Raw genomic sequence first — 15,135 nt, 5'->3', positions numbered from 1 at the left:
ACCCTGTTCAAGTATGGAGACCATAACACTGCTCACATCCTTCCCATTCTTCGTCTTGGTCGGCACAGCCCAGGCATATTGAGAAAATATCGATAACTGTTAGGAGGTATTTGTAACCTCCATTCTCACGAGCATAGGCACTCATGTCCAGAAGATCTGCCTGCCATGTCTCATCCACCCCGGGGACTTCAACACGTCGACGTGGATTATTGCGACGAGCTGGTCTATGGAGCTCCTCCACTACTGTTGCCTTCTTGTTGTCCATTCTCCAATGCAATTAGACGTCTATCCAAATCACCAATTATTTCAGAATTGCGTAGTGCCAAATTTTGGTTAGTCGCTTCTTTTTTCTTTATTCCTTCTAATTGCTCGCTTAACAAGTGAATATAAACCATCGATCATGAATCTGGTCTCATGTATAACCGATTCTTTCAGTGTTGACAGTTCCTCGTTTAGATGTTGAATGGTCTGAGAATGACTGCTCAAACTTTCTTATACTTCCTCTTCACTAACACCCCTTCGTTTCATAGTCTCCAGGAAATTTGCTTGGAATGATTGCATCATCGATTCAATCCCATCGAGTTTACCACACGTGGGTCCAGTCACATTATATATGAGACGAAGCTCCTTCTTCAATATACTACGCAATATTTTCAAAGATGGCATCATTCTCTTCTTCAGGATCCGCCAAATTATATAATCTCCGATGATCCATATCGTATTGTCCATCAGGCGTGACCTTGAATCCTTCACCTGGAGGACCTCGGCTACCGATAGCTCTCACAGCACCAGTGCCCAACTGGCGTCCGAATACGTCGACACTCATGTTTCAAATGATGGGATTTTTTGGCTACAGCTCAATAAATAATATCAGCTTCACGTAATTCCTCGATTATTGACATAATTTCATTGGTATGACTCACATTTCCAGCTGACTGTGACGTCATAGGTAGTCGAACTCTATCCACTAGCTCATAAGGATCGTCCCAGTACACATAGTCCATTTTCCTAGGTTTCACTGAAGCAATCATATAATGAGGAAGAGCCGTTCCTGTTTTCTTGGATTTGATGAGATCTAAAATGACGGTACGATATTTTGTGATGTTGCTTGTTCGGAGAGCTCCATTTGGTCTGTTTTACATTCGATGTGCATTCGTACTCCGTATGATATTACCGTAGGTATGTTTATCGGTTTCGGTTATGAGACTCATGTTGGGTGATTTTTTAAAGATCAATTCGATTAAACCTGGTGTCAATGTGTATTCCTCACCCTTGAGGGTCATTGAATCTCCATAGAATGTGACCAATGAATCACCAATCTTCGGACCGCTTTGCAGGTAACGAACACCAAATTCCTTATCCAAATCGCTATTTTCATGATCTGTATTATAACGATCCAAATACGTTTGAAGAAGTTTCTGTGAGGTTATAAGAGATTCCAGCTTGGTGGATGGAATACGATCATTTGGAGTCGTGGCTTTTATTGGTGATATTTTCTTCATGGGGGTACTTGAATGTGCTTCTTCTATATTGAATGGGAGATCTACCAGAGTTTGATATTCAGAAGAATCATCAAAATCGTCATCCTTATCCTCCTACATCCGTATAGGAGTACTAGATGTCTTCTTCTCTTTCTTCTTCTCATGTGAAGATTCCTTTGTTACCGACTGATCGACCAGTTTCTCGAGAGGAGTTATCACTGGCTTAAGCACTTTACTCATAGCTGTCTCAGTGGTCTCCCTACCCAATTTTATCATTTTATGCTTGCGGCGAATAGCATCACTCGCTTGAGTAATATTTCGCAAGATATTCGTCTCCTTCTTGAAATTTTCGCTCTGCATGTTGACACTTGTACAGTCACGCTACAACTACTCTCAATTCCTTCCAATAGTGCATATTTACTTCTTCATGAAACTGTCGAATCCTTTTCGATATCGACCCTCATAAATTTCACTGTCTTTATCAATAACCATGAAACTGTATTTGCCCTCATTCCAACACCTGGCATATAAGTCCTTGAACTCAGCAAATGACATATCGGTATGCACATGATCCTCATAAATGTCTTGGATTCATATCATCTTGGCGGAAGAGTATCAGGAGATTGGTGTTGTCCCGCACCAGATGTTTGGGTACGTGAGCGTACGTTTGACAGAGATAGAAACTGTCGACATCTTTATGTCGTCCCATGCAGAAGAATGCTCGGACATTATCCTGTTTCTCGCAGGCTATATCATCGAAAATCATGATAGAATTTGTTCGAGCATCCTCTGGCTTGATGACTTCGTCACGTTCACTGAAGGGGAAATATCCTATTCCCTTGATAGGGGAGAGCAGACGTTTGAGTAACTGGTACTTGGGTTGATTGAGAGATTTTGAGTACACATAGATATTCTCAAACCTCAAACCGTTAGGGTGGACTATGAGCGCCAGTAGAGCGTTTGTTTTTCCACAATTCGAAAGTCCACAAATAACTGCACGCAGGCTATCTGGTAATAGAGGACCATGACGTTTCTCCCTAGTCCTCTGCCTTTGCGATAACTCATCGAAATTTATTATGGGTAGCTTAGTCTTCTGCTCTTTGAAACGCATAGTTGATGACTGAACAAAAACGATGAATGTCCATCATTTTATAGATCTATCGAGAAATATATAAATACACGCTGTTCATCTCATTACTAGTCAGTTCTTGCATAGCCATGAGAGTGTACAAACGTAAGGGAGGACGTCAAGGTAAAGGTTTAGTGAACAGTATCATCAACAAACTCCCTGTGGAATTGCATATACCCGGATATCAGTATTGTGGTCCTGGGACAAAGCTGCAAAAGCGATTGAAACGGGGTGACCCTGGCATTAATCCACTTGACGCCGCCTGCAAAGAACACAAAAAAAACTATCATTATATTTTACTGAAAAGAATTATTATTATTTCAAATAATTGATTTTTCAGTTTTATAACTATAACATTTTATTATTATTATTATCATTATTATTCTTATTATTACAGGTATATAACACGAAACTCCACATAAACATGCACAGAATAGGCTACTCGAAAAATAGAGATAACCTGAGTGCATGACACGAAGTAGATAAAGTTCTCACGGAAAAAGCCTGGAAACGAGTCTTATTGAAAGACGCGGGTCTTGGTGAAAAAACTGCCGCTTGGGGTATAGCTAACACCATGAAAGCAAAAACCTCTTTAGACATGGGGATAAAACCAAGCAAAGGAGTTAAGAAGAAGAAAACGAGAGGAAAACGTAGTGGTGGTGGATGTGGAAGAAAGAAGAAAGTAGCCCTACGACTAATTTTACAAGCTGCCAAAACATCTATGCATCCAGGAACCGACACTATCAAAACAGCGCACGAAGGCGCACGCGCCGCAGTGAATAGGATTGGTGATGAAAAGCAGGTGCGATTACCTCGCGTTCTACCTGTGCCCGCCAAAATTGGAGGTGCAATACCCTTCTTGATACCGCTGTTTGCAGGCTTGTGTGCCACCGGAGCTTTAGCTGGTGGTGCAGCAGGCATTACGAAAGCGATTAACGACGCTAATGCAGCTAAGAAAGCTCTTCAGGAGAGTATGAGACATAATCAGACAATGGAGTCCATTGCATTGGGCAAAGGATTGTACTTGAAACCCTACAAGAAGGGCTTGGGTCTCCATTTAAAAAATGCATAAAGCTACCACACCGAGCTCTCACCGATGCCGACTTGATGAAATACGCCAAGGTTATGAGATTCTCATATTTTCGTGGCGTCTGCGGAGCCACGTCCGAGCTCGAAAATATTTCCGATCCACTCGAGAACAGGCTCCCTGGTCTCTCGTCCTCCTCCGAATGTTCTTCGGTGTGAGGAATCTCCACCTCGCTCCTCGATGAAGTACCAGCGACTGGTTCCTCTTTCTCCTCGTCTCCATTCATATTCAAATCACGATGAAATTTCACAATTTTTTAATTCCCTTGCAATTCCAAAAAATCTTGCAGAAAATTTCATGCTGTATGCGGTGGATTATTGCTATAATGGTTTATAACAATATCATCGTACTCACAAATATACGGTGATGTGGAAATTAGCAATCGCATATCATCCATAGTCAAGTTATGGTCCTTCTGTGGTCCAACGCGAATACTTTTTACAAGTTCCAAATTCTCCTTCAAATCAAGGAAATCATGTAGACAGCCCCATGCCGTTTGTGGTGGATTATCACCATAATGCCGGATGATAATATCGTTGTAGTCCACTATGAATGGTGGAAGTGCACAAAAAAATTTCACTTCGTCTGGGCTCAAATGATCCATGATGAAGACTAACGCTATGTTACAGCACTCAACGTTTAAAAACGTCTCAGGAATGTTCTAGATTCAGATTACCATGAGGGTAACTTTGAGAATTCAGGAAGAGCTTTATGTCGTGGATATTACAATGATCGAAACGACTCGCATTTTTGTTGGTTCGATTTTTGGGGTCAGTTTGATGGTGGAAGTGCACACAAAATCTTCACTTCGTCTGGGCTCAAATGATCCATGACGAAAACTGACGCTATGTTAGAGCACTCAACGTTTACAAGCGTCTCAGGAATGTTCTAGAATAGTGATGATATATAATTCCAGCCAATCCGAGGAGATTCTCTATCCCCTCCCTCACTCAGCTCGTTGTTATGAAATTACGCAGGACCTTCAGAAGTAAACAGTTCCAAGAATTGTTTCGGTACAATCCAGAATATTGCGCATGATGATGCAATTGAATTCTACAGGGTGTCTCATAGTATGTGACAAAAGTAAATTGCGAATAACTTGAATACGGTTAAGTGTAAATAATTGTGGTTTTTTTATTGTACACAGAACATTCGGCAAATTATAATACAATCCCTTCCAAGTGTCCACCATCACTTGTACTACAGAACTCTATTCTACGCTCGAAGCTGGTATAGATGCGCTGTATTATGTTTTCATCAATAGCTCGGACAGCATCCCTAATTGCGTCTTGCAACTCTTCCACAGTCGTCGGATGCTTTTCATAGCACTTGTCCTTGAGAAAACCCCACAGGCAAAAATCACAGGGATTTAAGTCAGGACTGTAAGCCGACCATTCCATGCCCCCATGGGTATACTTAGGGTAATCTAAACCTAACACGAGTGCCGTAAACGGAAGAAAGTGTTTCAAATACTCCAGTAGTCCTATGTGGGGCGGCACCATCTTGCATGAAGTAGAAATTCTTGACTAATTGATTTTTTCGTGCCCAAGGAAAGAAGTTCTTTTTCAAGAACTCACAGTAAATGTCAGCATTAATTGTCCGACTCTCGAGGAATTCAAGGAAAACACCCTTTATGGTAACTGCCGCCCATGCAGTAACTTTTTCTGGGTGTGAGGACTTGGTTTCAACGACGTCAGGTGACTCAGTCCCCCAAAAGCGAAAATTTTGTTTATTTACCAAGCTACTTAAGTAGAAATGTGCTTCGTCAGAGAAGATGATATTCTGTGCCTTCATCCCCTTGAATTCCAAAAGATTGTAAAGTTCTTGGCAAAATTCCACACGACGAACCATCGCTTCTTCAGTTAAAAATTGATGTACAGAAATTTTGTAGGAATGGAAGTTTAAAAACACTTTTAAGATACGGTGAAGTGAAGTTCTCGAGACTTTCAAGGTTTGGGAAGCCTTCCGAAGAGTATCATTTGGATATTTTTTGAAATGTTCTTCAGTTGTGCGGATAACCTCATCTGTGGTTACAGTAGGTGAAGGGCCAGGATTCTCATGCCTCCTATCGTCTAGTGTACCGTATTGATCAAATTTCTCAATTAACCTGAAAATACCCATGAAATGGTCGAAAAATGCGGAAATCTTCAAAAAGAAAGGAAAAAAAAATTTTGGTTATCTAGTTCATTCACTCTATTTACCGTCTGAGACTCGAATCAGACACACCAGTGTGTGTGCCATACTTAGAATGAAATGCTCTTATTGCTGCAGTAGTTGAATCTCCTCTTCGGTAATATGATTTGATGAGGAATGTTTTTTGTTCAATGGTTAGGTTTTCTATTTTAGTGTTCTAATTCGCGAGCGACTGAAGTATGGATGAAATTTGCGGAGAGTCTCCACTTCAACCATATATCAGACTTTAGACTGCGCTGTCACCTTGCGGTATACAACGCAATTTACTTTTGTCACATACTATGGGACACCCTGTATAAAAAAATCGCCAGATTTTCCTCGAGAGCAATCAGTCGTAGTCTGAACAGTCCAGTGTAAAAATGGAAGTGATCGTAGAGGTCCAAGGATGCCAAAGTGATCAGAAAACTTTCATCGTCAAGGACTTGGCAGTCGCGTACACTGATGATTATAAACGTGGGGAGTATACTCTCTTCAAGCCACCATACGTATGGAATAAATTGTCAACCGAGTCCAAACAATCTAATAAATGGCTCATCGACAACTTTCATGGCCTACCCGGGGAATTCGGCAAAACATCGTACTCTGAAGTTTCACAAGTCATCAAAGAAATCGCCAAGAACGTAACTAACCTCTACGTAAAAGGATTGCACAAGAAACAGTGGCTTCAAAAAATCTTCGGAAATCCAAAAACAGTGATGGACTTGGAAAATTTGGGCTGTCCGAAATTGGCAGACTTGGAGCTTCCGAAATGTGCGAATTCCCATAACGATTGTGAAACAATTCCATTCGTGTGTGCTCTTGAAAACGTGAAAAATTTGAGAATTTGGTACATGCAAAATCAAAATGTCAGTCTGCATAGATCCCTGGACATTTTCTGTAACCTGAAAAGTCTCAAAGAAATGAGCACCCAGGACATTTCCGCCTTCCCAAAAAAATGTCTGTTGACGTTCGCCTCGCAGAGCATCGAGGATGTATTGGATAGATTGACTGAGAACTTGCAAAAGGACAAGGATATTGCAAATTGCCGTCGATGTCCCCTCCATCATTCTTCCAGGACACTGCCAATGATGAAGAAGTGTTTCTTATGTAAATCTTCCAAGGAAATGGAAGATTATAAGAAGGAAATAACTGGAATATTTCTCATTTACTAATCAACTGTCAAGAAACAATTACATGAGAAATGTAATATTTACAATTAATTGTTAAAAATAAAAAAATATATTACATATATACTTTTTGTTATATTTCCTTCATTATCCTTTTGTCCTTAAGAAAATCATATTAGTAAATAAGAATCAAAAATCCCGCGAATGGAATCATATGGAGAGCTCTGTATTGCCGACTGCTAAACTCATCTCTACCCCGATAAATTCGTCATAATTCAAAATTCATATCCCATCTACATCATACTTCTCGACAACCACCTATGATAAAGAACTGTTCTTTGTGTAAATTTATACGAAGAATAAACAATAAGTAAAAAAATGCATTATTTCGAATGTAATGTTGAAGATTAAAAAATATATCATATTTTAAATGAAAAATAGATTTTGTGTATCTCCTTTTTATCCTTGAGAACATTGCATGACAAATTAGCATGTATCATTCAAAATGTATTTTTCGGAAAATCAAAATTTAGCAATCAAAGATCAGAATGTAACTTTCAGAAGATCAGAGTGCAACATTCAGAACTTAAAAAATCCCGCAGGCAGATTCACATCAGAGCCCTCTACTAGAGAACTCTACATTACCAACTGCCGGAATCACTTGCACTAGAGAAAATCAAATTTCCCGCCAACCACGAGTAATCCCCATCCCTATGTGATGACATCCTCACGACAACTGCATGTGCACGACTGCCTCCCCCCTCCACGCCGCGCATCGTCCCTCCTTACCGCGACCCCCTCCCCCCCAAATTTTATTTCGAACCGACAACTCCCCCCTCGCCGCGCTCTCCTCACCGACAACCGATCTCCGCGCGCCACCTCCCCCGTCCCCGCGACCGATCTCAGCGCGCTGCCTCCCCCCTCCACCACGCACCCCTCCCACTTCCTCCGCCCCCTCGCCGATCAACCAGACCCCCCCTCCCCACTGCCCCGTAGCGTCGCCAAGCCCCCTTGCGGCAAATTTCAAACTTCACACCACAACGTCCCTTAAAATTTTCCCGCCTCTCCTAAAATTAGTCACGTGACCTCCGTTCTCCACTCCTATTGGTGGGAACGCCATTACGTCACTTCCGGTCCAGAAAATTTCAAATTTCCCGCCATTTCATGACGTCACTTCCGGTTTAGTAATTTCGAACCGGCACTCCATATCTACTTTATTTAAATTAATGTACTACAGTATCAACAAAAATGAACCTTAAGCCAACGAATTATTTTTATAGATTTTTTTTATTGCATTTGTTCCACGATTACAGGGAATTACATTATCTTGAGACGTCATCACTGAATAATGTCAGTAATTTTCAACAATTTCTACGACCGGTTGTTTCACACTTTTTTTTCCCACAAATTTGATATGGTTAATCACACTTTCAGAGAAAAATAAGCCCAATAATCCCTGATTATCACATAATTCTGCAGAACATGCGCTAACGTTACCCGACGTTGAAGACGTCATTTGTAACTCTCCACTCGGGACTCCCGAGTGCAGCTGTCCGACTCACTTCGGCGAGCCGAACGTTGACGATGTCGCGCGGACACGTACGAGGACAGGAAGAATGGCAAAAATTCTAGTGCTAGCACTAGAAAAATTCTCCAACTGCACAATAAAATCTCTAATGTTACCAAGAATTAATGAAGTTTTTCCCATAATTTTCTACGGAATTCCCCACAAAATTGACACACCGGGAAATTTTTCTAGTGCCAGCTCTAGAATTTTCCTCGTGCTTCTTTGAAAAAATTGATTATCTTACAGCAAAATTTCCGTGCTGATCTAGAAGTTTTATTCTTATTTCGATTAAAATATGGGAGTTCGGCGGTTTGCGCCCCGTTTCTGGTGCCGAGCACTAGAATTTTTCCCCGACTTTTCTCTCCGTGTAATAGCGCGATAGCGTAGTGGTTAGGGCGTAGGATTAGCAATCATAGGGTCCCCAGTTCGATCCCCAGCATCGGTAAAAAAATAATAAGCTTTTTCAGAGGTGATAACAGTAGAGATTCATTAAGAGAGGCGGCCTACGGTGAAAGAATTGAATTATCTTTTGTTTTGGATTAATTATCATTGATAATTTTTCTTGATACTGACAGACAGGTCATTCGATTTTCATACAGTTGACTTGTTCAAGTTCGGATCCATTCGTCCTGATCAAATCCGGATTGGTCAGAGGCGTAACATGTCTGATGAAGACCGGATCCGTCAACTTGATCAAGACCTGACCGGAATTTCCACTCGGGTAGTTTCACACGGTTTCAGCCAGAGAAATGACGCATTTGAATAACATAAAATTCATTTTTAATTTTTGTATTCATTTCAACAATATCTTCGTTGAAAATTAATAATCTTATCTATTTATTTCCTTGAAAACGTGTTGATTATGTAAAATGAATAATCCTGTGATTCAAAATAAGTGCTCCATTAGAATTTTAAAAAAACTATTCATTTGATCTAAACAAAAGATTCTTATTGGAAATTAGAGTGTCAGAAATAAGCGGTCAAATAACCGTTAATGATAACCGTCATAACATAATATATGGTGCGCAAAAAATTACGATTGGCCATCAGCATGAAATGACCGAATAAATTTTGATCGTCAATTTCCATCTACATAGATGCTTAAAAATTCAGGGTAATTTGACATTAAATATTCATATTTTCATTGAGAATTCAAATATATTGAAGAATTCTCGTCTTCAGGCTTTTCAAAAGGTTGGAGTTTTATTGACTTTTCAGTGAAATCTGAAATTTTATGATTTTTTTCCTCTTAAATTGGATGAAACTACTTTTTTTTCCTAACAGTGTATCATTGAAAAGAAAAAAAACTTTAGAGCCAAAGACACCCAGAAAGAACATATTCCAGGATGAAAATTCATGAACTTTTTTTTGTTCTCATGTGTTCAGAGATCCCAATATGGGAGACGATGGCTCGTGGACGGAAGCCTTCTGGCCCCGTCATACATTCAAGGATAAAGAGTACCTGACACTCGACACAAACACGTCAGACGTCGGCTACGGCATTCGAACGCGCCAATGTGCATTCTGGAAGAAGTATCTGCCACAACTGCTCGCTGCAACCTGTAAGTATCCTCCCCTCGTTATTTTTCCATCCATCGAATCGCCCCTCGAACAACAAAATCCCCTTACAAATCTTATAACAACCTTAAAGATTCACGAAAAATCGAGTTATCGGAGCAAGGACGAGGAAATCGTGAATTATGAATTTTCCCCAACGAAGGAAACTGAATTACTGATTCAACAATGCGGTTGCAGCCCTATTTCGATTCACTCACTTGTGAAATACCGAGAAAATGTGAATCCAAGTGTCTCCGGTAGAATCCTCGATACCTAATGAACCAAAAGTAATTCCATCCCCAATGTTAGAAAAGAGTTGAAATTTCATGAACAGTTTAGTGGTAATTTTCAGTAGAGTGGCATTACATTCAAATGAGTATAAAAGAAATAATGAACAAGGATCGGCAAAAATACTACTTTAGTAATGTTACGTACCGAAATATTCAATTATTTTTATTTTATGACAAGCAATTGATAATGTTTGATTTTTAGTTGGCTTTTTCAATTTTTTACGTTTTTTGAATGCATCCCTAGTGGGAAAAATAGCTTTCCGCGATACTTATATGTCAGTCTCGTTCTCGGGATTACAATCCTGATATTTACTGGTAGTACCGCTGTTTATGCAGGTTGAGTCACAAGTTTAGAGAGCAATTCGAAAAAATGCAAAATGCGGGTCTGGTGGCGCCCCCACAGATCTGTCGTTTTCATAACGTTTTTTATGCTCAAAAGAGACACATCATGAAGAGTTATTTTATTCACTTAAAATTGATTTATCATCAACTTCTTTGTCATACAATGTGAGTAAATATTAAAATAACAAAAGGAGATTTCCCAGAAGGGGAAATCCTACGTGAAATAACGAAGCTGGAGGAATTTTTTCACTACGAGTGCGATATGTAACCCCGAAAGGTAAAATAATTCTTCGAGTTGAAAAATTACTTTTGTAATTTTTCTTGTTTACGGCTGGGTGTACTCGAGATGAAAGAGTCACATTTGCGCGTGTTGGCTGGTGACTATTGCACGAAGGAGGCAATGACAACCAGTGCATTGATGAATACATGGCTAAACCAATGACAATGTGGCTAACGCCAAAGGTTAACGCCAGCTGAAATTAGCAATATCATTCAAAAAATGAAACAAACAAGAATGTTTGTAATACCATTATGTTTTTTGATGATCTTATTCAATTAGTTTATGTGCATAAACTGCATAATAATAATTTGTTGACTGGTGACGATTGCACAAAGGAGGCAATGACAACCAATGCATTGGAAAGTTGTTGATTCCGTTCCAGAGAAAAGAAATTGGTCTCACCCACACATTTATTAGGTTTTTCCTGATTTCTCAGATGAGAATAACCATGAAATATCGTGAAAAATTCTCAAAACCTTATCAAAGTGATAGAATATTTTGAAACTTTGGCAGTTTCCAATCTGTGGGAATCAAACCCTGATACGGAGACCTGCAATCAGAGAGACAAGAAGCATCCCTAGATGTAATCGAGGATTTTTCAATGGGTGAGACGATAATTCCAATCAAATCAAGTTGGTCTTTATCCTGACCTATCATCCAGATGGTTTAATAGGTAAATGAAATACAGCCAACTTTTGTTTACATTTAATATAAATAATCGCATACAGTGTTGCACATTTACTATTAAAAATGTGCTTCCAACACCCATACAAATTTAATTGCGTGTAAATAATAGAGTTTATTTTTTTTAAAACGAAAATGACGAATTGACAATTAATATCTCATGAGATCAAATCAGATTCAGTGAATCATTATTAAAAAAAAAAGAAATTAATAAATAAATAAATAAAAAATCTACTATTGTCAATTAACTTCAGGAAAAATTGTATCTTTCATAAATGAATTGATTATCGTAGTTTGTGAGTTGTCAATTTTGAGACAACTCCTCACGATGGTTGTGAAGGAGGATGTCAAGTCACTGAAAAAGATTTTCAATACCAATCTCTTAATAGACACTTGGATGCTTCTAACGCAAATTCATTTCGAATTTCTGCATTCTTTAAGTCAGACAGATGCTCATAGTGTTTGATATATCTGAATAATCAGTGAATTAAACAAAAATTGGAATGATAATTCCACTGCATCTTGTGGTTTACCGTCTTATACGTAACAATTCATTCCTCATAAAGCCAATGTGCATTTTTTTTATCTGAATGAGCATATCACAAGTATCTCTCTAACTGCCAAACGGAAAATATGTCAGACAGCTCTTCTTTAAATTTGAATAACTTTTCAGAAAATTACTTGAACTTGAGATTATGTCAAAAGTTGCAATTTTCTCTTTTTGCATAAATCAATTATCAATTGAATCTTATCAATTATCAATTGAATATATATAAAAAAAATATATTATAAGAATGAAATCACAAATTGGCAATATTGTGGAGCTATCCGGCTAATTCATTCTTTGTAAAATTGAATTTTGTTTCATCTCATCACGAACGATTCAGTAAAAACTGAATTTAAAATTGAAAATTTGTTTTGATACATCCAATACATGCGATTTCTTTGTTGAATCTGAGATGTGCACAGAGTTGCATGATTGTTTTTCATAAAACATTCTCAGTTGAATCTTAGTTAAATGAATACAAAATAAAACTTAATTTTACCATGCATTTTGCATTTTGAGGATAGACTTTCATGGTTATAAGTTATGAAAACTTCATTTTCCGTCTATAACTTATAAAATCGGTTATTATATTTGGATCTTGTTCAGAGAAAAATGAGAATAATAATCATTATAGACATAGTGGATAATCAAATGAATGAATAAATAAAAAAGCATGACTAAACATTTTTAACTATAACGCAGAGTTATAGAAATGACCATTTATTCAGATAAATATATTTTTGAGCTACCTCAAATTACGAATACTTAATCAAGTTAAACGTTCTTTATGTTTTCTAATTGAATCCTTGGACAACTGAGAAGTTACAAGTCTAGTCCTGCACTTTATTCTAATACATGGTACACCAAAGTTGAAAAACTCCTTCAATTTTGCTCCTGGAGACGTACGATTTTTAACATCAAATTACTTCCTCCAACAGTACATCTATAGCTTTGAATTGATGAAAAGAATGTTTTCCTTCTATTCATAAAAAATGGAAAGGTCAGAATAATAAAAATATTCTTAGATGCTCCCCTTTCCATGTCATACATGAATATAACCGTTTGTATTTATCCATAAAATTGCTTTTTTGGCTCAAAGTTATCAAAACTACAAAAAAAAATTGAATTCAAATTGCGAATATCACAGCTTAACATAAATCTAACGTGAGATCATTGTTCTAGCCTCAGAGTTAAACCATTATACCGGATTATTGGATGATGGCATCAAAAAAGCATTTGGTTAGATGTAGATTTCATCTTATCTAATTAAATTTTTGATTCAGAAAAGAGACTACGGACAACTCATATTAATCCAAAAATGGAACTGTCAGACTTTTCTGTTATAATTTTGCTAAACGATGGGGTATTCCGGAGGTAGGTATCCGATGCTTTATAAATTAGTGCTAAATTTGAAGAACTTCGCCTCCAGACAAGTGATCTCAGATACTTGATAAGTAGATTGTTTTTTACTGCCAATTGGGAATCCTCCGTAATTCACTAAGCATTGAATATCATAACAATGATAATATTGATAATCCCAAAAATGATGAATGCTATCTAGACTCATAGTCGTATCCCATTGACCACCTTTGCCAGGATACTCAATGTTTTCATGTGGGCTGGGTTTCTATCTCATTATCTTCACCCTATATTTTCTTCAATGATTGTACACCTGTGGATCCATGAGATACTTAGTAGTACGAGAACGATTGCACGCTTGAGCGCGCGTGTTAAGAATAATCGGGCGAGGAGGAAATGTAGGAGGTGAGGCGGAGGGACTTCTATTGTTTTCCTGCAGACAACCAATCGCTGAACAAAAAAATTTTTCCCATTCGGATTCAAAATTCAGGCAATATTAGGGAGTATTAACGCTTCATCGATCTCTCTCAAGAGACGTTTAAATTGACCGCGCTACCCCCACCCGATCGGTACTTGGGACGTTGCTGCTCGTTTGGGTAGCGTGCACAGAAATTTCATTTTTCAGTACTTTTTTCGCTATTATTAATAAACAATGCTCCTAGGCGACAATCTTTTTCACTCAATAAATCATTGATCACATGTTCTAAATGTGTCTAAAGTTTCATGACTTTGGCTGCATTTTTTCCTTGGGTTCTGCAGTTTTTTTTTGATTTCCATAAGGTCACGGGTTAAATGACTTTTTTAAAAATTCATGATAAATTAACCATGCTCCCCAGCAGTCTGAAACTTTGCACACGCCTTTTCCATCATTTGAAGAATACGTAAAAAAAAGAAAAAAATGGCTGCTTTTTTCCAACAGTCCGGACTCGCCCGATTATCCTTAAAAAAAATCGTGACACGAAAACCGAAAGCCGAACAAAGTCGAACACGTGCGGGCGGATCCGAATGTTCGACCAATAAAATTCGAGGAATGAGCGTTACGCTACAGCTTACGGTGTATGTTCTTTTTCGAATAGGACTTTCCAGTCTTGCCTAATAAGTGGCTACTGTCAATGCCTTGATTCCTTGACTTATTATATGCCCNTCCTTAAAACAAATCGTGACACGAAAACCGAAAGCCGACCGAAGTCGAACACGTGCGGGCGGATCCGAATGTTCGACCAATAAAATTCGAGGAATGAGCGTTACGCTACAGCTTACGGTGTATGTTCTTTTTCGAATAGGACTTTCCAGTCTTGCCTAATAAGTGGCTACTGTCAATGCCTTGATTCCTTGACTTATTATATGCCCAACAATTTCTAAAATACGTCATTGATTGAAAAACTAAAAATGACGGATTTTTTCTTCCGTTTCAAGTGCCAAACATAATTCATCTGGATTTTTCCAGGAAATTAAAAAAATGCACTATATATATATGTATATATATACATATATATATATATATATATATATA

The 15,135-nt window shown here is 38.3% G+C and overlaps 1 protein-coding gene across 1 annotated transcript in view; it reads left to right on the top strand.

The window, feature by feature from the left end:
* Positions 1-15,135, top strand: part of LOC107041722 (acetylcholinesterase) — a 159,825-nt gene that overhangs the window by 104,154 nt on the left and 40,536 nt on the right. Inside the window, exon 5 of the mRNA XM_015262409.1 lies at positions 9,950-10,125. Within this exon, the coding sequence (XP_015117895.1) occupies positions 9,950-10,125 (176 nt within the window). The remainder of the gene's footprint in view (positions 1-9,949; positions 10,126-15,135) is intronic.

This window comes from Diachasma alloeum, unplaced genomic scaffold, assembly GCF_001412515.2.
Source record: "Diachasma alloeum isolate Michigan unplaced genomic scaffold, Dall2.0 Dall_scaffold_00374, whole genome shotgun sequence".
In the NCBI taxonomy this organism is placed as follows: Eukaryota; Metazoa; Arthropoda; class Insecta; order Hymenoptera; family Braconidae; genus Diachasma; species Diachasma alloeum.
The sequence above is the reverse complement of the archived record's forward strand: the minus strand, read 5'-3'. Positions and strand labels throughout refer to the sequence as shown.